Source organism: Synchiropus splendidus, chromosome 5 (genome assembly GCF_027744825.2).
Source record: "Synchiropus splendidus isolate RoL2022-P1 chromosome 5, RoL_Sspl_1.0, whole genome shotgun sequence".
NCBI classification, from domain to species: domain Eukaryota; kingdom Metazoa; phylum Chordata; class Actinopteri; order Syngnathiformes; family Callionymidae; genus Synchiropus; species Synchiropus splendidus.
In genome coordinates this window covers 31,606,332-31,630,259 of record NC_071338.1, presented here as the reverse complement: position 1 = coordinate 31,630,259, position 23,928 = coordinate 31,606,332, and the positions used below count along the sequence as shown (strand labels likewise).

Genomic DNA, 23,928 nt, shown 5'->3' with positions numbered 1-23,928 from the left:
AAGTGCCTTCTACTCAAAATTATACCACATGTGGCATGCATGACTTAATTTTTTTCCTCCCGAGATAACAGTTATCTCGAGCAAAAAAAAAAAAAATGCATGTCACTTCCAGGGCTCCGTATGAAATAAATGAAAGAGTAGACAAAGTCCGTGAAGACCTTGACTCGGACCCACCATCCTGAGAAAGATTCCTCCACAGGCTGTCGGGCTGGTTGAGGACGTCGCTCCACAGGATGCTGTAGCTGACGATGACACCGTTGGACTCCAGTGGAGGGCGCCACCTCACCAGCACAGAAGAGGAGCCCAGCGTGCTCAGCTGAAGCTCCTGAGGAGGTGTGCTGGGCCCTGAGGGAGACAGGACCGGCTCGGTAATTACAGAGCAGCAGCGAAGCGCTGAAGCTGGGAGTGGGAGGGGGGAACTGAACGTCACCCATCTGCCTCGCCACCTGAGTCCAGGAGGGAGGGGGGCCGGGGCCACGGGTGATGGAGCCGGGGCTCAGGTGATGATGCGGAGCGTGACGGGGTGCAATGATGCTGTTAAAGACCAGGACGCGCCTCACTATACCCGAGTCCAGACACATGTCGCCCCAACAGAAGGGATGAAGTGAGGCGTTGGACAGCCAGACTCGTGTTTACTGCAGTGGAGTATTGCTGCCTTTAAAGACAACTGGGACATAGATAAAACCGATCCTTTATTGGGGCAAGGAAAGCTTTATAGTGGACGATTTGTTTGGAGGGAGGCGATGGGTGCGGAGGAGAGGACGACCTGGATGGTGTCTGATGATGGTGGGGAGGAATGAAGGAAGGAAAGTGAATTGATGCATGCAACTTTAAAGGTACGAGTCGCGATGTGCAACTCCAAACATGAGTCTTCATTTCAAGCATAACACATCCTGTTATGTACTTGAACAAAAACAACAAAAGAAGAGATGGTTTTCTATCACGGTCTATAACTAACTCCTGCCGACTTGGCATCTTGCCTCCCTGTCTCTCCGTCTGCCCACCTGTCTGAATCGAGAACCCTCAGGGACCTCATGGCCCGGCCTGCTGCCGCGCCTGAATACACCCGCCTGGACTACTGATCTACTGTAGTACCACTGACCCTCTTCCTTTAATTCAAAGAACTCTTGCCCCAGAATTGATCTGCTTGTTTTACGGAAATATGGAATGCTACACTCTAAAACCTCTGCCTTATTTTGAGTCAAACTTCTTTAAATACAATACAATCTTATAAATAAGGCTTAACAAACTTGGTAAGATTTTATTTTTCACAGTGTAGGAGCCAAAAGTTGGAAGATCAATGAGGAAAAAAAAAAAAATTTATTATTTATTTATATTATATTTACTTATGTTTATCCATATTTATTTCCACATATATTCTATCTATTCTGGAATTTCATACTGTTTCATGGCAGTATTTTACCACTAGGTGAAAAAGAATATCATACAAACCAAACTTCTATTTTTTTCAGCGTAATATTCCACTTTGTTATTATTCTTTCTGAAGGCTTGAACTGAAAGATGGTTAGAGATAAAGGCCTAATGTGAAAGAGAAAATCCCAACCAACATTTGGGATGAGGGCCCTGGCTTTAAATAGATTTAAATAAATTGACACGTTGTTTCATGTGGAAGGAAAGGATGTATGTATAATGACGCTCTCTGTTACATCAAGTACACTCTCTATTCAACCTCTTTGTTCACCACTTTGACCAAAACACGCCCACAAAAGTTGCTCAGGTTGAAGTCACAGGAGTCTGCCACCTGCCTGTGTAAGGTGGAAGCTGCACCAGGCTTCACACCAGCAGCTTGGCTAACCTTCAGATAAACACAGCTCTTGAATGGAGGCCGAACCGTAACATGCATTCCACCCCCTATCTCTCTCCATTACCCATGTTTCGTCTTGACTGTAAAAGGTCAAGTTGATATCGAGTTTCGCTGTGTTGATCGTGCAAATGCTGTGCAAGAACTCTGACACTTCAGAAGATTGTGATTAGGTTTCGCCTTTTTTTTCTGACTGGCCAATAAACTACGGTTGTGTATGAGCAATCGTGTTCGGTGTTCACACAACCCGCACACGACTGCGCAACAAAACGCCACACACACACTGACACAGTGCCAAAGGTCGATCTTTCTCTGAAAGTTCCCGCCGTGACATTTATATTAGAGCTGTTCAAACATTAGCGCCTCCAGCTGGCCACTTATCCCCCCCTCAAAAACAGGTCTGTTCGTTCCTCCAGGAAGGAAATGCTGAAGTACCTGACATCTCCACAGTCGCTGATGTAATGGAGCACTTTTGTTCACCGGGCACAGACGAGCTAATTGCCCAAATGGCTTTTTGATTGTTCGGCGTCGGCTCCATAAGTCATTGTTATGAAAATGGTGATGTTACAATGAATATGAAAGCGGCTGCATGTATTAATCAGAGCAGAGCGCGGACTCACGGTCGGACAGAGTGGCCTCCTCCACCGTTCCGCTGAAGGGCCCCACCACGTCCACGCTGTTGGACTGCACGGCCAGCTCGTAGCGGGTGAAGGGCTTCAGCGCTCCCAGAAGAATCTCCTGGGCGGAGCTGCCACGAGGGAAGCAGTGGACATCAGCACGTTGCTTTGACAGTACATTCATAAACGATCGTGTCGCGTCACGCAGGGCAAAAGGTTTGCAGTGGGAACAGGGCGAGGACCAGGTGATGGGATGTGAGCCCAGTGTCCAGGCAAATGACTGACCTGGACCAGAGAGAGTCAGCAACAATATAGCTGAACACTGAACAGCACTTTGCGATAACTTATGGTTTAAACCAGAGGAGTCCAAACCAGTGTGGTACAAGCGTTTGTTCTAAGCCAACGAGCGGTCAGCCATGTTTGTTTACGTCCGCCCCGTATAGTGTTCGGGTGACGCTGCACTAGTGAGTTTGTCTATTCTACATTTCGATCATGGGAATTTGGACATTTAGGAATGGATTCAGGATCCTTCACGTCGTGACCCAGTGATCACATCGCCATCTCCTGGTGGGAGTGGATATACTTTACAAGGCATAGCTCACAACCTGGTCAGGGTGCCGCGAGGCAATTGACCTTGTGTTGAAATAAATTCTGATACAGACACTCAGATCTGATATCAGAATACTGCATAGCAACATAGCATTTATATTGATATTCCTGTTATAAAACAAGTATAACTATGCTAAAATCCGATATGAATACGCTCATTGTCAACCCAACTGTAAACTGCATTTCACCATCATCGACGCTTCGGCCACTTACTTTCCTGACCCCTGAATTTATGAATATCCGGTGTGCAGTTTTGCAGGACACAGCACGCTCTGAGATGAACAGGCACTGACCTGGTGTGGTAGGTGACCAGGGAAGCGTTGGTGGTCCCGACTGGGCTGCAGCGCACTGTGTAATTGATGATGCGCACGTTACTGAAGCGTGGTTTTTCCCACCGAAGCCAGATGGACGTCGAGCTGTTGGCTCTGGCTTGAATGGCGCTTGGGGGCAGCGGAGGGGGGCGCATTGGCAGAGGGGAAGCTGGAATGCAAATACCTCTTAACATGTCATGTGGTCAGAGTAACGCCAAGGTCTGAGCTGTTACGTTTGTCACTCGGCTTGTCTGTCCGGCCCTTCCACACCGACGCTGATCCTTCTATCTGCTTGTTGAAGGCCCAGACTCGCACCTCGTACTGCTGGTCAGTAGCTAACACACAAACGCGCGCAAGTATCATCAGATTTTTGAGGTCGGATTCAAGACTTTGAACGCAAATCTCACCCAGCCCAGTGAGGAGATGATGTCGGGCCTTTTTGCGGAGCCTGATGGTGTGAGTGTGCGACGTCTTGTCAAGTTTGGTCGCCCCGTCCGCATCCACCTCTCGACATGACAGCTTGTAACCGGACACGATGGTGTGATTGGGCGAGGGATGCCAGGAGACGTTTAGGGTGTTCTCTCTGGGTCGCACCTTCAGGTCAGTGGGAGCAAAGATCACTGAGAAGATACGAGGAAAGAGCGGGTTGGTACGCTGGTGGGAGAGAAGCGACGGAGCAGAGAGAAACACTATGGGTGAAGTCCAATTCCTTCCTTGATCCTCAGTGCTCAATCTTTAACCCGCAACCTCATTCCACAAAAACGAGGGGTTAAGGAAGATTTTGTTCCTTAGAAATGGGACACTTCTCAGTGCAGGTACGTTCTTAGCCTATTGGGGGCAGCATTATGTCAAAGCAGTGTCCCGTCTGTGAAGAAGAAGAAGGGGGGGGGGGAGCAAGAAATATTTACAGGATCAGAGACAATGTGACGGTGTAGGTACCAAATGTGTCCTACCTGCCGCGGAGTGATGGCGTCACATCTGGCATACACGATATCTTTTTTTTAATGACCAGAGGAAATTGAAATGAAGGATTACACGGCGATTTCTACCACATGCGTAGCATTTACTTCCACAAAATGCGATGTATGTCATCGAACCGTTTATGTCCGTTCTACTCCGCAGTCTGCGGAACAACATGTCGTGATTGGCTGACATGAACGGGTTATTGTTTTTACGACTCAACGACTAAACTATTTTGACTATTTTGATTTTTGTGCGATATAAAATAAAAACAATGCACCATACATGTCAGCCAATCACGATTCAGCTAATGCGGAAGTGCTAGGACCGATTTGGCAGGGGTGAAAACTCCTTCAAAATGCATATTTTCCCTGGCAAATGAATATAAATATAAACAAATAAAATAAGTAAAAACAAAATAAACAAAGCAAAAAAACAAAATAAACAAAGCATAAAAACAAAATAAACAAAGCATAAAAACAAAGCTCCGTACAGCCAATCACGACGCGTTGTTCCGCAAATTGCGGAGAAGAACGGACATAAACTTTGCAAATGATTCGATGGAAAACATCGTATTTTGTGGAAATAAATGCTAGGCATGTGGTAGAAATCGCCTTGAAATCCTTTATTTCAATTTCCTCTGGCTCATTAAAACATAAAAAAAAGATATTACATATGCTGAATGTTACGTCATCACTTTGTGGCAAGTAGGACACATTTGGTAAGCGGACACATTTGGTGCCTACACCATCTGCAGCTGCGTCTTTTATATCTCCATTAAAAAGGAATTACTTTTGTAGTTTGGCCTCTTTATTTTTGACGCCATCTTTGATACTACGCAAAGGATTCTGGGTATTCCTCAATACAGAGGGAGGTTGCGGAGTTCCTCAAGACTGAGGAAGCTACGTTCCTCCACCTTGTTCCTCAATTTAACTTCCTAAGAATTGGGACAGTTCTTGCTCTTTGCGAGAACGTGCCTTTTCTGAGGATTGAGGTTGAGGATTAAGGAAGGAATTCAAATACACTCTATTTGTCACGAGTTAGCAATAAAGCTATGGGTACAAATCCCCCTTCATTCCTCAAACTGGATTATCATCATTTTCCTAGATGATTCTGACCAGTATAATCCAATCCCTCAGCCCCAAACTGCATAAACCCCCAGCAGAAAAATGAAAGTCAGTGCTGCGACTGACAAAGCGTCATCCATCTCCTTTACTGCCCGTCCCACTCGTCCTGAGCATGAGAAGCTCGTCTTCTCACCCATGCTGTGGTCACTGTGGTTGAAGTGGGCCAGGGTTTGGTGCTGAGCCCACTCGGACGGTACCCCGAAGCCGACGCCTGTTCCAGCGGCTATCCTGAGTCGGTACGCCATGTTGGGCTGCAACTCTCGCAGAGTGAACTGGGTCTGGTTGCCCCCCACCTCCACTGAGAACACTTGGTCGGCTGCACGGGGGCGACACAAACCACAGTCAAGGTGAGGTGTTGGTCACTCAGGGAACTGTGGGCATGGTTTACTGAAGACTTTCCAAAAAATGTGTGTTTCTTTTAGGACAGTTCTTGTATTCCAAATAATAACACCCCAAAACAACACCCACGTATTCCTTTATGACCACACCCTCTGGTCTCATTTATTTCTCACTCACTCTTCTCCAAGGTGCTGTACTCGATACGGTACCGCGTCACGGCGCCTCGACTGAGTTTGGAGGACAAAGGATTCCACATCAGCCTGATGTCAGTGGGAGATGTGCTGGCGATAGTCAGCTGAGGAGGAGCGCTCGGCACTGCAGGAGGGAGAGAGAGAGGAGGCGGCCATGAGTCTCTCGGCATGGTTCGCTATATCAAAGGAATCGTACTTCTTCAGACGTGATCGGAATCGTGATGACAAAGTGAAAAAAAAAACACATGGAAACCTCCAGGACCCTCAGCTGAGCTAGTCCTTTCGAGTCACTCCCAATAACCTCAGCATCTTCATCTGTGACTCCTCAGCTTCAACCCTGAGAAAGGCCTCGGTTCGTTGCGACTGACATCTGCTTGTATTCCCTCTGGCTGCACTCTCCTTCTCACATCCTTTCATCTCTATATTACTCGGAAAATCCTCCACCCATGATCCCTCATCTTCACACTTCCTCCTCACTCCTTCACACTGACTGACAAGTTGAACAACTTAAAGTTTTGAGAATAGTATTTACAGATGTAAAATGGGTTTGAAGAACTTTGAAGAAAATTGTTTTTCAAATGCATATCACGAGGGAACCTTGTCTCTATCGTCACTTCTCCACCATTTCAATGGAGCCTCACATCATTTTCAACCCGACAGCGCCACCTACTGAGCTCTGAAAATGAGGACACTGTTTCACAAAGCCTCATCAGTGAATGACCAGATCCATTTAGCCACAACATTCACGCTCATCCAAGTCTATTCATGCCAAGTGAGTCCAGGGGTTAAAAAACGATGGTGGTTTTCACTTTTCGACCGTCGGCCTTGATCTATCTGACACATTAAAACGCAGACCATTTTTTTACGAGTCATCAAAAGTGCAGCTGTAAGAAATGTTATCACTTTTACGTTTAGCTATGATTCTTGTATTTAGTCCTTTCCGTTTAGGTTTGTAAAACGTGGACAAAATAAGCGTATCACGGACTAGTGAACGAAGCGTGGTGAGAGGGTGGTGGGCAGCCGAGGTCACCCGGGACTGCAGCCTCTCCTCAGTGGAGCGTTTTAGCTACGATGGAAAGCTCCTGAAAAGAGCAACATAAAGGGAAATGTGAAGCATCCGACCCGGCCACCGGCCTCCGCAGCTCCATTTCTGCAGCCTATTGTTGGTGCTTACTGCAGGGGATAAGGCCGGCAGTGGAAAGGTGTCCACGCTGAACTGTGACGCACCATATAGTCGGGCATATTTTCCATTCATTCGCTTTTTCAGGGACTCCACCACTCCATCAGGCGGCACCACACATCACCTGTGACCTTTTATTCTGGACCTGTTTGCTTGATAATAGCTGCTGCAGATCTGAACATCCAGGCAGGAAGAAATTTTTTGAAAGAAAGTTTTTTTTATTTTTCTTTAATTCATAATAAATGCAAAATAGGTTTCAGAGCAGGACATGGTGTGTAGTGTACTTCAAATACTTGGAGCTGTTCCACTTTATCAAATCAAAAGTCTGATTCATACAATGAAATGTAGCTTTTCAGAAATTAAGTACTACATTGTTAGCTATAAAAACATAAATAAATATACAAGCCAACCTCAGTTCTCCACCACAATCCGTTACAGAAGGCGGTTTGAGATTTGTTTGAAATCTGAATCGATTTTTCACATTAAAATTAATGGAAAACAAAAAAAAAATGCGTTCCAAGCCTTAAAATAGGCTTTTTAAGCTTTTTCTTTAGCTTTTCCTGATAATAAAATGCACAGTAGAAATACATGGATAGTTTACGGGACACGTCTGCATACAGAGGCTGCGTTATACACAATAACAAAGTGCCTCGTGGGTCAGCTGATCGGTCCGCGCACGTTATGGTTTTTCAACCTTTTTTCAGGGATGTTCGAGTTCTGGATTTTCGTTCGAAGTCAGAAGCAAAAAAATCTAGAAAATTTCATTCAAACTTCGATTTGTTCGAAGTCTGGGACGTTCGAAAACGGTTCTGCATGAAATACAATGCAGTTTGTATGATGTTCTTTAGACAGGCTCATGAGGCATCATGAAACATTTTCCTATTTTTCATGATACTCTCTGCTCTAAAATCTTTGGATTTGAAGAGTCATTTTCATAAAACCCCACATTGTTTTTAAAGCCTCATGTAGCCTGATCAGCACTTCTGGAGCCGTCGCCTCGTGGAGCTTGCTACTCACCGTCCTCCAGCATGTCGATGGTGACTGGATGTGAGGGCCGACTGGCTCCCATGAGAGAGTACGCCACAACAAAGAAGGTGTAGGCGGTGTGGGGGAGAAGGTCTTTGACGTGGAAGTCTGTGGTGTCATTATTCATCGCAAACTGGTACTCCACGTTATCGGAGCCTGAGAAACACATCATGAGAGGAGGAAGGTTTCAGAAGACGGTGAAGGGACCTGGATACCTGCCGCGCGCTGGCAGTGCACGGAGTAGCCGATGATCTGGTCCGAGTTGTGTTCGGGTTTCTCCCAGCTGATCCAGGCGGTGGTGCTGGAGTACGGCGTGACGGTGAGGTGGTGCGGCGGGCTGGGCAGACCTTCTCGCACGATGACCGTCAGCTTGGCGGTGGCACACGCCGTGCCCAGGCTGTTCTCGGCGATACACTGGTAGTAGCCGGCGTCCTCCAGCGCCAGCTGGTTAATGAGAAGGACGCCGGGGTTTTGGCTCTTCACTCGCCTGAATGACTTGACCGGCTGGCCGTTCTTCAACCAGTGGAGAACAGGTGGAGGTTCCCCGGAGCTGTTGCACACGAACCTGGCCGTGTTTCCCCTGGAGAGCGAGACGGTCTCCGGCGGCTGGAGGATGACCGGAGGAGCTGGCGGTCGCAGGAAAATTCAACTTCAAACTTTGATTCATTCATATCTTAAAGCTCGAGTCGTGGCGGTTTTCCTACAGGACACGTGCAGCTCGGCGGCGGCGGTGACAAACTCCCTGCTCTTGAGTTTGTTGGCTCTGCAGACGTACACGCCGGCGTGATGACCTCTCGTGTCTCGGATCACCAGGTTGGTAGCAAGGACGACCACATCAGAGGAAATGGGTTTTTCGTCTAACAAAGACAAGGAGAACAATAAAAAGTCTTGCACAAAGACTGCATTGAATCAGGGCTTTCAAAGAGTGAAGGAAGAGTTCTGTTTGTGAAGGGCTTTGTCTTGTTTTGAGGTGAACGCTGAAGGAACGGCAGCCATTGTCTGATCAGACTGGGTTTGTTCTCTTCAACTGGGTTCATTGTAAACACCACAGTGTTTGTTTCGATTGATTTATTTTACACTGAAGTTGAATCACCAAGTCTAAAAAGGTGGAAACATAAAGACAATGAAAAGAAAGTCATCAGTGTCTGCGCACATCCAGAGATACGGAGCTGCCACACAAGACAGAAACAACTCACTCTGAACCTGCTCAGCCCAGATGAGTGACTAGTCAAGGAAGACACAACTTACAAGAGTCAGACAACAACAGACAGAAGGACGAAAGACAAGGCCCTCTAGAGAGTGCAGACCTCCACCACGGGTCCCGATTCATTTTCACCACATATTATTGTCCTACATGTATTTAGTATTTATTCCGTAATTGACTGAAGTGAGCTCCATCAAACAACAGTGAGCAGGAGCCTAGTGGAGCCCCTGAGCTACACACACAGGAAATGCACACAAAGAAATTTACGAAATAGCCAAACAAAAGAACTCAGAAATTGCACCAATAATGAGAAAAATTGGATGAAAAAAATCGAAAATAGAATGTATTAAGAAACTGAGGACAAAACACACATTTGAATACGTAAAATAAAGTGCACATTTCAATCAATAGTCAACAGAACAGTTCAATAACAACAGTCGGAGGATCAATGCAAAAATGTCATCCTGAGAAATGTGACTGAATATACAGATTAAATTCAGTTCCATTTCATCTGCAACCTACAGCAAATTCCGGACTATAGAGCGCACCGGAATATTAGCCACACCCACTAAACTGAAGAAGGAAAATAGATCTTGTTCAGATCTTGCAGTGGTGCAGTCTGCACCGTAGAAAGGTCAGTGGTGCCCCAAGCTTAAAAAAGCACGAGGATCACTTCTGAACTAGTTTTGAAAACGTGCTCCAGCATGGAGACTGACTCATGAAACAAACCGGGCAATGTTCCGAACTTTCAATCATCAACTCCTCACATCTTTTATTCACATTCAAAGGCTCACAATGCACTGTTTTCACCCACACGTACCCACACCCACAAGTTCCGACACCACAGCCGGTCTCAGCTGCTGCTTCTCGTCTCTGGTCCTCCAGGACAAAACAGCACATTTTGAGCGCTTTAAGGTCAATAAAACACCTGAGATTTCAGCAGTTTGAGGGGACAGGGATCAATATTTTGGCAGCTCTTTAGCCTGTAAAAATCCATATATCAGCCAAGTCGTATGAGCCACAGGTTTCAGACCACGAGAAAAAAGTAGTGGCTTTTGCAAGGCGCGTTAGAAGATAGATGTTGAAATGTAATGATTGTACTGAGGACAAATGTTGAGGTTTGGATGTGAGGCACACAGACAACACAGCAAAAGCAATCAGAACCTCACCTCGGTTAGACTTACCCAGTCTGCTCCAGGACACCCGCGGCTTCGGCTGCCCTTGTGCAATACACTCCATCACAGCGGGTCGGCCCAGTTCTATTGTGACGTTCTGAGGAGGCACCGCTATCGCGACACTCAGCGGTGCGTCGACAGGGTCTAGAACACAAAAGCAAGTGTTCTCATGAGTCTGGGAGAAAAGTGTGTTTGGTGCGTTCACCTCCGCAGCCAGTCATCCCAGGTGACCCCGGGCGGCAGCGGAGCAACACAATCAGCCGCGAATGGCGGGGAGCTGGTGAGTCAAGCCAGACACTGAGCTCACCCTGAAAATGTGGTGAGTCATCATAAAAGCGGCTGGTACATTTTCTATGATACGGATTATCTTTAGTTCAATGTACAGTCGTTGCTAGGGTTTGTCTAAACAGACACTTGTGAGAGAATAAGGGTGATTTTGTTCGGTCTGTTCTGGACACAAAGTGACAGTAACAACAGTTCTAAAAGACGTGTATATTTCCTTGGGAACGTCAACAGGCGTTGTGTGCAGTGTGTGCGACTCATATCATGACACAAGTTTAGTTTAACTAGACTATTGTGTAGATATTTCTGATCCATAGTTGTACACCCCTGAACAAGACCCATTCTAACCCCCAATTTCCACCGAGTCCTGAAGTGGCACAGCCGTGCAGAGAATCCGTCAGACAGGAAAAGCAATTTGAATTTGGGGAATCGTCATCACAATGTGTCGAATAAGTGGCAAACATGACTACAAAGCAGTTAACGGAGTGCTTCTTCTGTGAGTCGATCATTTTGGAGGGCGAGTGTCGGCCCGTTCTTTACTCTGTAAAGACATCGCCTCTTACAAACCGCAAAGTTCCGTGGCACTGGCGATTCCTGTTCCTCCCTGTTCCCCATGGAAATTGAAATCGCTGCAGTTCCGCGTCAATCCAGCGTTTCCACCGTCAGCGTACCAGGAGGAAATTTGGAGTAACTCCCAAAGGGTCAAACAGTGACTCTAGGTCAAAAGACTTTTGCCCATGCACCATGCATTGATTGAGGAACACTCACTTTTGGGTCAGAATGCGTCTCGGTTTTGGGTTAAACTGTTAGAATTGGAGGAGAACTGCAGAGTGACAGAGGTATAAACATGTTCCTCATCTTTGCGGTCGGTCATTTTGGGGTTTCTCTGTCCACCCTGAGGAGCAATAGCTGCTCTTCATATCCAGCCCCATCTTTGTGCCACCAAACAGAGACACGCTGAGAGGGTTGTCGCACCGTCAATACTTGAATCAAAAGGCCCTTGACACGCATATATCTCCAGTTTCAAAAATCATTTTTATTGACTCGCTTTTATATGATTTCGTCCTCCTTCATCGCAGCTTGTGCTGATATTGTCTATAAATGCACGAGCTGCACTTAAAAACACTTGGAGACGTTCTATTCTCCGTGTGTCCTTGTTTGTTTGTGTCTTTCCTCTTTATTATCTTTGTTTCTTTTGAGCTTTACAGTCAAACTCAACCGTGCGTCAGAAAGTCACAACACTTGAGCAAGTTCACAAAGTTCACTGAGGCAGGCAAACAAGTGCATACAGTACCGGAAGACAGGTGGAAGTCCGTTACCCTTGAAAGGCACACATCCTTGGACAAACAATAAAAGGTTCCTCGCAAATGACAGACGAGCCCACAACAGAAAACACGCCGCTCTTTCACGCGCGCCGACAACACTAAGTGCTTTAAATTAACGTGAAAACGCAGCTGTGGCAATTATGATGCGCCCTTCCATCATCTCCTGCCCACCCTCGACGTCTTCTTCAAAAGCTTTTCTTCTTTCTATTCTTGCAGCGCAGTTGCAGTGATGACATTTCTGGGAAGAAATTGTCCTCCACAGAACAATCGCCTGCCCTGAGTAGCGTTGAGCTTTCACTATTGACAAAAACAACGGTGTTCGGTGGATGTGAACCGTTGGCTTCCGCAATCTAGAACTTCCTGTATTGTGCAAAACTGATGTGTTATGGTTTGGTTTCTGTGGTCGTTGGTGCCTCAGCATGTGCGTTATATAAGAAACACAAGAAGTGACAGATGAATGCTTCCAGTCAAGAAGAACACTAAGGCGCCCAGTGTTGACCCACGAGCTAGCTTCCGTTAGCTAGCTTCTGTTAGCGCACTATTTCAATAGAGTCTATTAATTCCCCTCCTGCAGTTGGGTTTGGCGTCAGGGTTTGCGCCAGGATTTTTTTAATACCATGACAGAGCCACCGCCCCTTATCCCGAAAAGAACAAAAAATGGAACGGAACGCAGCCAATAAAAAAAAGGCGAGATACGCAACAGTAGCGAGCAACAGACAGGTTTCTCCTATCATATTTATTGCCAGATTTTACTGTTAAAAACAAGCTGAAAACCACCTTAATCATATCCACAAATGTTTCAACTTTATTTCAATATGTTTGATCACATGATTTCGTCTTTGTCGCCACATTTGATTTGGAATTATTCAGTATTCTGCCTCACATTTTCGATTTGGCGCATATGAACACCAAATGATTATGATTATGACTAGGAAGTCAAGTATTTTGTCCTTATTTTTTGAGAAAACAACATGGAACCTTTTGAATCCCGGCGGCTTAAGTCTTCCAGGGCAGCTTCGACTTCCCTACAACTTCACGGTAGAAATTATACTTGAATTTTGAATTCATAAGTGCAATATTTTTAGTGCCCCTCAAGTGCCCCATCATCCAGTCCATGCTCACCTCCTCCATCACTCTCTGGTACAACAGTGCCACCTCCAGGGACAAGAGCAGACTGCAGCGCATCGTACGTTCTGCTGAGAAGGTGATGGGTTGCAGCCTGCCACCTCTTCAGGACCTGTATGTCTCTAGGACCCAGAGACGTGCAGGTGGGATCAGAGCCTTCGACCCTTCTCATCCTGGACATGGACTGTTTGTTCCTCTTCCCTCTGGCAGGAGGCTACGGTCCATCCAGACCAGAACCTCCCGTCACAGGAACAGCTTCTTCCCCTCAGCCGTCAGACTGTTGAATTCGTGAACAGCCTTTGTTGTTTGTGTGTATTATATTTTATTTTATTGTCAGCACTTTCCTAGTTGGTGGGATCCCCACTGACCATGGCGATACATTTGATTCTGATTCAGTATATATTGGATCAATACATTGAATGATGTTATTTTTTTTATTTACATACATTCATTTATATTCATTTAATAATGGAGAATCAATCATTTAGATTCAGTGAACAATAAGGTTTCCCGTACAAAATGTACATGAAAAAAAGCCTTATTTGTCATGTTATTCTTCAAGGTCTGTCAGCAAATCACAGAATGAACTAAACACACAGGAACAGAAGTGAAAACGGACCACGTTGTGGAACCTGTTGTTTGGGTTGCGCTGCAGTAGTCAAAAGCCCAGCTTGTGATGGCTGGAGCATAAGCTTCCATACTGCTTCTGCATGTTTGCAGCATTCTTCAGAGCCTTTGCCGCCCCCCAAAAGACGTGACGACCGAAGACAGTGCCTTCTGGCTTCAACCTAGTTCAGCGTAGAAGCGTTGGGTTCAGGCGTAGCTCTGAGGTCCATCTCCTCCCACAGCATATAGTAGGGTAAAGTCCACGCAACACCTGAGTTTTGTTACTTCAACCCACTTGACAGGAAGATTAGAAGTGACTCATATCCAGCTCCTGCTGGAGTTTATCTCACAACATCTCTCTGTTGCTCAGACCCCCAGAGATCCGAAAGGGCAGACAGAGGTTATCAAGCCGAATAGAAGATGAAAAGCCAGCACCTTAAATGGTTCGATTTCAGCCACTGACAGACAGCCCCCCGTCGAGAGCTGCCTGTCTGTTCTCACACCACAAAGCGCGGCGGCAGACCTCACCTGTGGTGACAGTGAGCTGGGCTTCGTGACTGAGGTTCCTCCCGGCTGAGTTGGACGCCGCGCAGCGGTAGGCGCCCTGGTCTCCCAGGGTAACATCCAGAATCTGAAGCACTCCGTTAGGCAGGGAAATGAACCTGAGAGAGACAGAGAATGTTGAGGACAAGCTTTCTGATGTTCGGAGGAAATCTATGATAGAGTCTGATAAATGTCTGCTAACAATCGGGGAAGGAAAGTAAACGGCAGCTGAAGCAGAGGGTTTCTTCTCATCTACCTGTGTTGTAGGTCCATAAACAAGAAATCTTATTTTTTTCAGGCAAAGCAATGGGCATTCTGTCGACCAAACAGAAGTGTACAACGTGTAAAGAACCGGCTCTTGCAGTCCAATGCATCCCTATAGGTTTCTGATGACTCAGCCATTTTATCAGGAAGGAGAAGTAAAGCTATGCCTTTCAATAAAGGGGAAAGTAGCGGATCACAAAATTTGAATGTTGAAATATGTCTCTCCAAATTGCATTTTTCAATCCCGCCCTCATTCTTTTCCCGCCATTTCTCTGAGGGGCATCATCAGTGACCGCCTCCTCGTGTCTCTCTCTTGTTTTCCACCTCTTGAGATTTTGTCTGTTGACTGGTTCCCTACTTCCCGTCAGGGTTTGCCACATCAAGTTCACCTCTTCATGTCCTCCTTCACCATGAGCCCAATGGTTGTCTTCCTCTTCTCCATCTGCAACACTGTCTCTCCTCTCCACGTCCTCAGATAGAATGAATCTCCGAGTATCTTCAGCACTGACTCTTCTGACTCTGACTCGCAGGACAGTGTGGGAACCCCGTGCTTTAAGGGGTGCTTACAGAGGATTGCAAATAAACAAGGTTGCGCCAGGTTAGCACAGCCTGAACAGCTTGGCACTTCCCCCCTCGCCTTTACAAATGTATCTATTGCCAGTTAATACTCAACACTTCACTGGAAGGTCTCACCTACACTGCATTATTGGTGCATCTAGTATAAGACCTCATGATGTATTCATGAGGTCTTATACTAGATGTTATGAATGTTCATAATCATCTATGGCAATGTTTAAACTACATTATAAGATGCAGGTTGAACTTAATCTGGCTATAAAGACTCAACAACAGACTCAATAACAGTATATTATTAGATATAAGACAACACTATTCTTTAAAATTCTGCACCTTATAATGCTTCATAAACCTTGTTATCAGTTTTCATCCATGATTATAAGCACTCATAGCATCTTCTATGAAGCCTTAAAAATGCCCTATAATCTCTTACGAATATAGAGAGAATCCGTTATAGATGGACCGTTAAACTCAGTGTTAGTACAGTTTCATAGCTCAAAAAGCAAATTCCCAAAGAAAATCAAACGTCATTTTCAATAATTGTCATTCAACATGAATATAAATGACCGCTGTCTTCACTCTAATATAATCTAAACCATGCATCATGTCAGTGGCCACCGCCGGCCGCACTCTCTTCTTCGACCTGCTCGGGAATTTCTGACAGCAGCGAACTCCTGTTTGCATCACTTTGATTTTATTCATCATCACAACTCTATTATTTCTCTACTGGAACTTTGGGGACAACGTGGGCGACGTAGCTCAGATGGCAGGGTGCTTCCATCTGAGCTCGCCGGTTTGTTTCCAGCTCCAGATGTGTTTGTGTCGCTGTGTCACTTAGCCTCTGATTGCTACTGATAGTTCAGATGGTGCGCTGTGTGTCCTCATAAAGACAGAGAGCGCAATATCAGCAATTGCCCGGCTTTCTCTCTCCCAAAAGAACGAATCAGAATGAGTCACAGGTCATGACCTGGAATGCCATTGATATCAAGACCCTAAGGCACGATTCTTGGTGCAACAGGTTCCACTGTGCCTCAGATAGCAACACATTGTAAATGCAATATATGTCTGAAATAAAACTGGAGCAACAGCTCTCCGAATCCAAGACGGTTGTTGGTTTATTACCTTCACCAATCATGGAGTGGCAGACAAAGTCCTATTGTTCTTAAGCAGATGAAGTGAAAAATGACTTAACATATTCTAAGAAATAGTGGGTTGGGAACAAGCTAATTTGGAAGTGATGCCTGGCTCACTTGTGCAGACTATATCTGATGTCAGTCACATGACCTGCCCCAGAAAAATGACCGTTTATGTACAGAAAAAAACGATAAGTGAAAGAAAGAGTGTGTGTTCTAGGTAGTGATAGGCTCATGGGGCTTCATGAAACAGTATCATTTTTACAGCACATTAGGTGGCACTCTCTGTTTGAACATGATGTGAGGTTAAATTGAAATGCTTGTTTCAAATCCAAAAACAAATAGAGCAGAGAGCGTCATCTAGTGGGCTCTGAATATGAAGACAGTTTCATGAAGCCTCAGATTTTCATTGGGTGGACTGGGAAGGACGAGCATCTCAGATTGACCTTTGGAGACAAAGTTAGGGAGGCACCAGGGTGGTTTGGACACATGGAGAGGAGGAACATGATGGATGGAGAATGTTCGAGAAGGTTCATGGATGAGAACAAGGAGGACATAAAGAGGACAGTTGTATCTAGGGGGAGTAAGACAGAGTAAAATGGCAACCACTGACAGGGAATTCCAAAAGCAGAATAAGTTTCATGAAGCCTGTTAAGACCATCAATGGTTGCAGAAGCGCTGTGGTGTTACTGCCACCTGCTGTCAGATTGAGCTCAGTGCAGATCAATGCAGTATTGACAGGCTGATGAGGCTTCATGAAACATTGTCTTCATTTTCTGAGCCCACTAGATGGCACTCTCTGCCCTAAAGTCTTTGGCTTCGCACAACCATTTCAATGAAACCTCACATCAGTTTTAAAGTGAGCTCTGTAAATGAGAACACTGTTTCACGAAGCCTCATCAGCCTAAAGAGCAAGAATTGTGAGAGGAAATGTGCGGCTTCCCGTTCACCTCAAACCGCATCAGTGGAGACATGAACACGACCTTGTGGCAGAACGGCATCCTGCACTACCGTGACTTCCGGATTCTGGCTTGTGATGTGCTGCTGAGGCTTCATGAAACATTGTCCTCATTTTCAGAGCTCACTAGAGGGCACTCTCTGCTCTGAAATGTTTGGCATTGAACAGCCATTGCAATGAAATCTAACATTATTTTTAAACCAATAGAAAAAAAACTCTACTGAGCTCAGAAAATGAGGACATTGTTTCATGAAGCTTCACCAGCACATCACTAGCTCTGGCCCTTCAGGTCTTCCGAGCTTCCCTGACGCCTCAGCCGAGGCTCACGCTGCCATTGTCCAGTTCTCAAAGCGAGACAGCCACCAACTGAGTCTGTGTCCTCTACACTGCCTTGTTTTCCACTGGCCGAGCTTTTAGCCATCATCGCTAGTGTCCGGTCTTCAGATGAAACCAGCTCCGAAACATGTCTCTATTTTTAGATCTGAAAGTGTTGTTAATTGTTGCTGGCAGCCCTGGTTCAGGCTTGATATTTGCTTTGCTTGTGTCAGATCTCAAATGCAATCACTTTGTGTTCCACATGCATTAGCACAGCCCCTCCCCACCCCCCCCACCCCTCGGGTCCTGTGGCTGAAACGCCATCCTGCAACCTGCTGTTGTTGCTATCGCCTATTAATTTCAGCCAAACGTTGGCAGAGGAGGGAGCGCGAGCGCGGCCACGGCGGGAGGGAGAGAAGAGGGAGGGAGAGGGAGGAGCGAGGACACGGAGCCGCGGGGGCCGATTGTTTACGATCCCTACATTAAAGGGAGAGGGCCGAAACGCTGGTGGAAAGTGGATGATTGCGAGGATGAATGCAGGATCAGGACGGGAGGAGAGGTTCAGGCGTTGGCCTCCAATTACATCATCTTTGTGTATGAAGTGCCTGGAGGCAGGCGCGTCCCGGCAGGTAGCGCTGATCAGAGATGAGCTGCTCGCAGGTCAAGCAGGGCGGCAGCAGCCATTAACACCTTTGAAAAAAGAAACACATTTGACGGCGGCGGGGCCAAGAGAGCCACAGCCAGATGTCAATATATGGCTAAGTGGCCCAGCGAGCGAGACTTTCTGTCAGACTGAAAGGCCTGTCTGCAGCACTCAAGGCTGGAGCCGCATGAAATCCATTAGGAAGTAAAAAAAAAAAAAATCAAAAATGAAAAGGCGTCTGTAAAAGCGCAGAGAGCACTGGAGTTGTGGTCCAAACCCCGGGTGATCTAAGTAGCTGTTCAGAAATCTATAGGTGCGGAACAAAAGCATTTGTCAAGGCTTGGTGTCCATTTGTCCACTCGGACTCCAGGCAGGAAAGACGTGGGAGTCATGATACGGAAATAAAGGTGGGAAAAAATAAGGACAAACAAATGGAAATTACAGGTCTGATATTCATATCCATTTCACAGTCTTTATACTTATATTTCCATGTCCGTATTTTGTCAGACATCTTGCTTTTCTGCTATCAAAATTCTGCTATAAAACTTCATACTAACATATGCATGATTTTACGCACGTGCTTAAAAAAAGACACAACTCTATATCATCCTTCAAATGAAATCTAATCTTCGAGTTGAAGAAAAAAAAAAAATGAAGACCAAAACATGAAGCAAAATAGTCTTTAAAAAGTAATGGTTGCATTTTGCAGAGCTAAATGCTACATTTAAACACATATATCTACGAAGAAAAAAAAATATATATAAATATTGCAATTTCATCTTAGTGGGCAGATCTGACAAAACATTCAATACATCATGAAGAATAATAATTTATAATGAATATTATTATATTATATTATCAATTTTACGACAATTACTTTGGTCAAAATAAACCTTCCACCAACGGATTTAATAACGACAAAAATAGTAGTAGTATAGTCATGATTTGATGTATTTTGTATAGAAATGTAGTGTTGTGTATTGAAAATTAATAATAAAAAATACATTTAAATAAAGAAAATAAAGCGACCCACAGAATTTACTTATTACTCTGTACATTACTGGAGCATGTTTATAAAAATAAAAAAGTCATCAGACAGTAAATATTAGAGTGAATGAAGTCAGTTAAATTCATAAAATGATCATATCTGAATGAAGCACTGAAACCCAAAAGGATTTTGAGAAGGCAACGATTTGAGTCAGAGTGGCGCCTGACGCAGGGAGGAGTCGGCTGCATATATCGCTTCAAGTGCTTTGATATGCTTCAAGACGGGAAGCAGAATGAGAAGATAATCCCAAACACTGTGGTTTCCCAGATACTGCCGAGGATTCCATCACAAACACTCACTGAAATACTGGACTTTATGATTCACTGCATCGCTCCGGCGACCAGGTTTTCGTCCTCCCGCTGCTGATCCCGGTCTGACATGCTCCCGTGAATGGTGAGCGACCCGGGTATTTATGCAAAGTTCTGCTGATGGATAAACAGCGGCGGCTCAAGCAGTCACCTTGTGTCCTCTGGGATGGCATCTTTGTCCTTTTCCCAGGTTATTTGTGGCGGCGGCACTCCGTCAATCTGGCACACGAAGCGGGCGTAGTTCCCGACCGGAACCGTTTGCGGCGACGGCTCCTGATGGAATTGAGACAGACCTGTGGAATACAAATGATAAAAGATCACAGGCTGCAGAGCACAGCGAGGAGAACAGGCTCCACGGAGAACGGTGCAGGCGGCTACACTTTATACTCCCAGCTTTTTAACATATTCATAGCATCTCTTTCACAATATATTTTTCACCTCAGAGAGTGTCCGTGTGGAAGATTCAAGCATCTTGTTTACCACTGAGGCAAAGACGGGGTGGGAGATCGACAGCCTGACGGGGGCTCGGGATTTTTGGGGGTCAATATCTAGGGAACTAAAAGAAGAAATACACTATTTGACAGATATAGGAGGAGCTCAATCATCCAGGAGAGACTCTGAGTAGAACCAATTGAAGTGGCTCAGGAAGAGTGGCAAAAATGGATGCTTGCTATTTCCTGTCACTTTAAAATTGTAGCTACTGAAAAAAACAAGGGTGGCTTCTTGATGATAGCTACTGATGGGTAGATGAGGCATCATGAAACAGTACTGCTGGGTTGATGAAAAAGTGTCCTCATTTTCAGAGGCCGCTAGATGGCGCTCTTGCTTTAGAAATCATGTGTGGTTTCATTGGGTTGAAGGCCAAACATTTTACAGCAGACAGTGCCATCTGGTGGCCTCTGAAAATCAAGACACTGTTTCATGAAGCCTCACCGACCTTCAGTACTGTGTTATGAAGCCTCATCTAGCCATCACTAATGAAAACAACATTGAATAAAATTGAAATGTTTTTTTCTGAGGTTTCAAATATGGTATTCATCTTGTTTTAACTTTTGCCCTGAGAAAACTCAGCTTGGGGCCCTTATGCATTCGGCACCATCAGGTCCAATGAGCGACTTCATTTTATTTTATTTTTTCATGTGTAAATGTTTTATTCAGATTTTATTATATACATAAACTTTCAATAATTCATTTATTTAAATTGAAAAATACTGAAAACGCATAGATTTTTACCGGAAAAAAACTGAAACTATTAAAACCAAATATTCTATAATTATTATTTTCTTCAACTTCATTAATTCATGTTTTAAGAGGGGTCTAAAAATAAATGTTTTTCTGGATCATAAATATATCACCCTTCTCAGTGTACTGCTGTCAGCTCGTGCATCTCACAAGAATCTAAAGTTTAATCCCGCTGACTACCATTATGACTATTTTTGTTGTTTCTTCAGTCATGCTCTGCATTCTACTCGGCCGCTCAGTCCACCAGGGGGCAGCAGCAGGTAGCGTCGCCTGGGGGGACCTCAGACCTTTGACCCAAAAAGACTGCTAGAGACGGGGAGTAAAAAAAGAAAATTGGTCCCAGACACTTTGCCTGTAGCCCCGCGACTGAAGAGCAGACAGAGGAGGGGTGGGGGTGCGAGGTGGGTCAGCGATCAAAGGGCCGAGCAGACAGCGAGAGAGAGGGCCGGCAGAGGGAATTCTGGGAGATATCACGGATGGTTGCTGATATGAGTTTGTCCAGAAAACAAACACAGGCTCAGTTGCTGAACTGCAGCAGGTAGGAATCTACAGTTCACATCGGTCAGTGCCGCACCAGGTGGAGCTCTCAGGTTCGACCCAGTAGTCTGGCTCTCAGCAGGTGAGGAAGGACGACAGTATGAGGCACTTTTCATGGACAAATATGACTATGGTCATATCATACCATCGGTCAGTGCCGCACCAGGTGGAGCTCTCAGGTTCGACCCAGTAGTCTGGCTCTCAGCAGGTGAGGAAGGACGACAGTATGAGGCACTTTTCATGGACAAATATGACTATGGTCATATCATACCATCGGTCAGTGACGCACGAGGTGGAACTCTCAGGCTCGACCCAGTAGTCTGGCTCTCAGCAGGTGAGGAAGGACGACAGGATAAGGCACTATTCATGGACAAATAAGACTATGGTCATATCATACCATCGGTCACTGACGCACGAGGTGGAACTCTGAGGTTCGACCCAGTAGTCTGGCTCTCAGCAGGTGAGGAAGGACGACAGTATAAGGCACTTTTCATGGACAAATATGACTATGGTCATATCATACCATCGGTCAGTGACGCACGAGGTGGAGCTCTCAGGTTCGACCCAGTAGTCTGGCTCTCAGCAGGTGAGGAAGGACGACAGTATGAGGCACTTTTCATGGACAAATATGACTATGGCCTCACTTCTCTGCTGATGTTCAGTCGACACGCTGCTCTGCGTTCATAGCTTTGAAATCTCATTGATAGAACATGAACAGCCTCACTTGGACCGCAGGGGACAGTTGTGTTTCAGAACTTTCGGCTCTTGAAAGAGCGCTACAAAAGTCCTGAATGTAGATTCACAACACCCTCAAAACATAATCACCCTCATCCCAATATATACACGTCATATTTCATTGAAATCCTCCAATGTCTTTTTGGAGTCGTTCTGTCGAATAGACTGACAAATGCTCACACAAGCCACAGGGTGGCGCTGATAATAAAAACTCCATGAAAACACCAAAACTAAAAGCCTGTTTAAAAACGAAAGTTCACTGACAGCTATAAATAATTTGCAATATTCTTAATATTCTTTACAATTCACGCTTCATGAAGCCTCACCAACCCTTCACCATCAGCATCGCTGCTGCTCAACAAGTAGTCAGAGAAGGATCTGTGCAACAGGATGCCATGAGTACGGAGGCAGTACATTGCAATAGTACCTCCAACGGTGAAAGAAAGCGTACGATAGAGGAGTGTGGGAACAACTGGTCTCCTTCACTCTAATGTGTACGTGGTCAGGGACACTCAATTGCGTCCTCTCTCCATCCGTGTAGGGTTTTTGTTTGTGTTTTTTCTGAATAAAACGCAGCACTGCAGAGAGACAGGCTCTTCATCTCTTTCAGAGACGACAGAAGTGGATAAGTCTGCGCTGGAGTTTCAGCGACAACAGCTGAAAACATCCACACGGGTCTGTACAGTATAGAAGTTGTTGAATGATCTTGACAACAACACAAGACAGCCCTGCGGATCTAAAAGCTCACTTGACATGACAGACTGCGTGTCAGTGAAAGACTCTCCACAATAGTCTCACAAAGTCAAGGTTGGACTGCGAAGTTGATAGTTAACTTTTGATACTTTCAGTCTTTACAAGCGCATGGACTCATGTCAACACACCGCCTCTATACTTCCAACGTGCTTGTCAGGGAGCCGGGCTCAGCGTCTTTGTGTATATACATGTGTGGATTTGATGACTTGAACCCCAGTTTCAGACCTAAAACTGTTAATGAACTGTCAGCAAATGGTTCAAATACAACACGAAACTTGCAGAGAAGAGAAGGATGAGAAGCAATTGAGGAGTAATTTCAAATTACTTAAATAACTATCGATAACATAGAGAAAGTGAAAGGAAAACGAGAGGAAATTAGAATAGAAATATTGAAACGGTTATTATAATAAAGGCAATCTAATCTAATCTAATGTAATATAATCTAATCTAATCTGATCTGATCTGATCTAATGAATTTGAAGCCAACTATGTACAGTGGTGGCTCGGTTTTCGAACAAATCAGAGTTCGAACAAAAATTTCAAGTTTTTTTCGCTTCGGATTTCGAATGAAAATCCAGAACTCGAACGTTCCGGAAATAAGCCGGAAAAAACATAACATGTGCGGACCGATCAGCTGACCCACGACGCGCTTTGTTATTGTGTATAACGCAGCCTCTGTATGCAGACGTGTCCCGTTAGCTCCATTTGCTGACTGTTTTTTCTTCATATTGAGGTGTAAAACCTTTCCTGTCTCCACACTGGACCGTGGTAGAGTGTCACAGGGGAGGTGCTGGAGCGCTCACTCCAGGGTTTGATGTCCTGTTGTGGGCTGGAGCTGGGACAGGGATGAGGCCAGTCTGGGACAGAGCGTGACTTGGTTTATGACTTGGTCACAGCCAAACTGCACAGAAGCGCACATTCAGAGCTGGACACGCACCGGGCACCTCTTCACTTCTGGAGAGACGTCACTCACT

The 23,928-nt window shown here is 45.4% G+C and overlaps 1 protein-coding gene across 2 annotated transcripts in view; it reads right to left on the bottom strand.

Annotated features, from left to right (window-relative positions):
- igdcc4 (immunoglobulin superfamily, DCC subclass, member 4) overlaps window positions 1-23,928 on the bottom strand; it is a 71,504-nt gene that overhangs the window by 12,350 nt on the left and 35,226 nt on the right. For both annotated transcript variants that reach the window (XM_053864823.1, XM_053864824.1), the window contains exons 3-15: window positions 19,839-19,980; window positions 14,428-14,561; window positions 10,571-10,705; window positions 8,887-9,039; window positions 8,398-8,808; window positions 8,174-8,338; window positions 5,963-6,100; window positions 5,580-5,762; window positions 3,767-3,979; window positions 3,593-3,694; window positions 3,342-3,528; window positions 2,443-2,570; window positions 175-345 (exon numbers count right to left, since the gene is read on the bottom strand). In XM_053864823.1, the coding sequence (XP_053720798.1) occupies window positions 175-345; window positions 2,443-2,570; window positions 3,342-3,528; window positions 3,593-3,694; window positions 3,767-3,979; window positions 5,580-5,762; window positions 5,963-6,100; window positions 8,174-8,338; window positions 8,398-8,808; window positions 8,887-9,039; window positions 10,571-10,705; window positions 14,428-14,561; window positions 19,839-19,980 (2,262 nt within the window). The remainder of the gene's footprint in view (window positions 1-174; window positions 346-2,442; window positions 2,571-3,341; window positions 3,529-3,592; window positions 3,695-3,766; window positions 3,980-5,579; window positions 5,763-5,962; window positions 6,101-8,173; window positions 8,339-8,397; window positions 8,809-8,886; window positions 9,040-10,570; window positions 10,706-14,427; window positions 14,562-19,838; window positions 19,981-23,928) is intronic.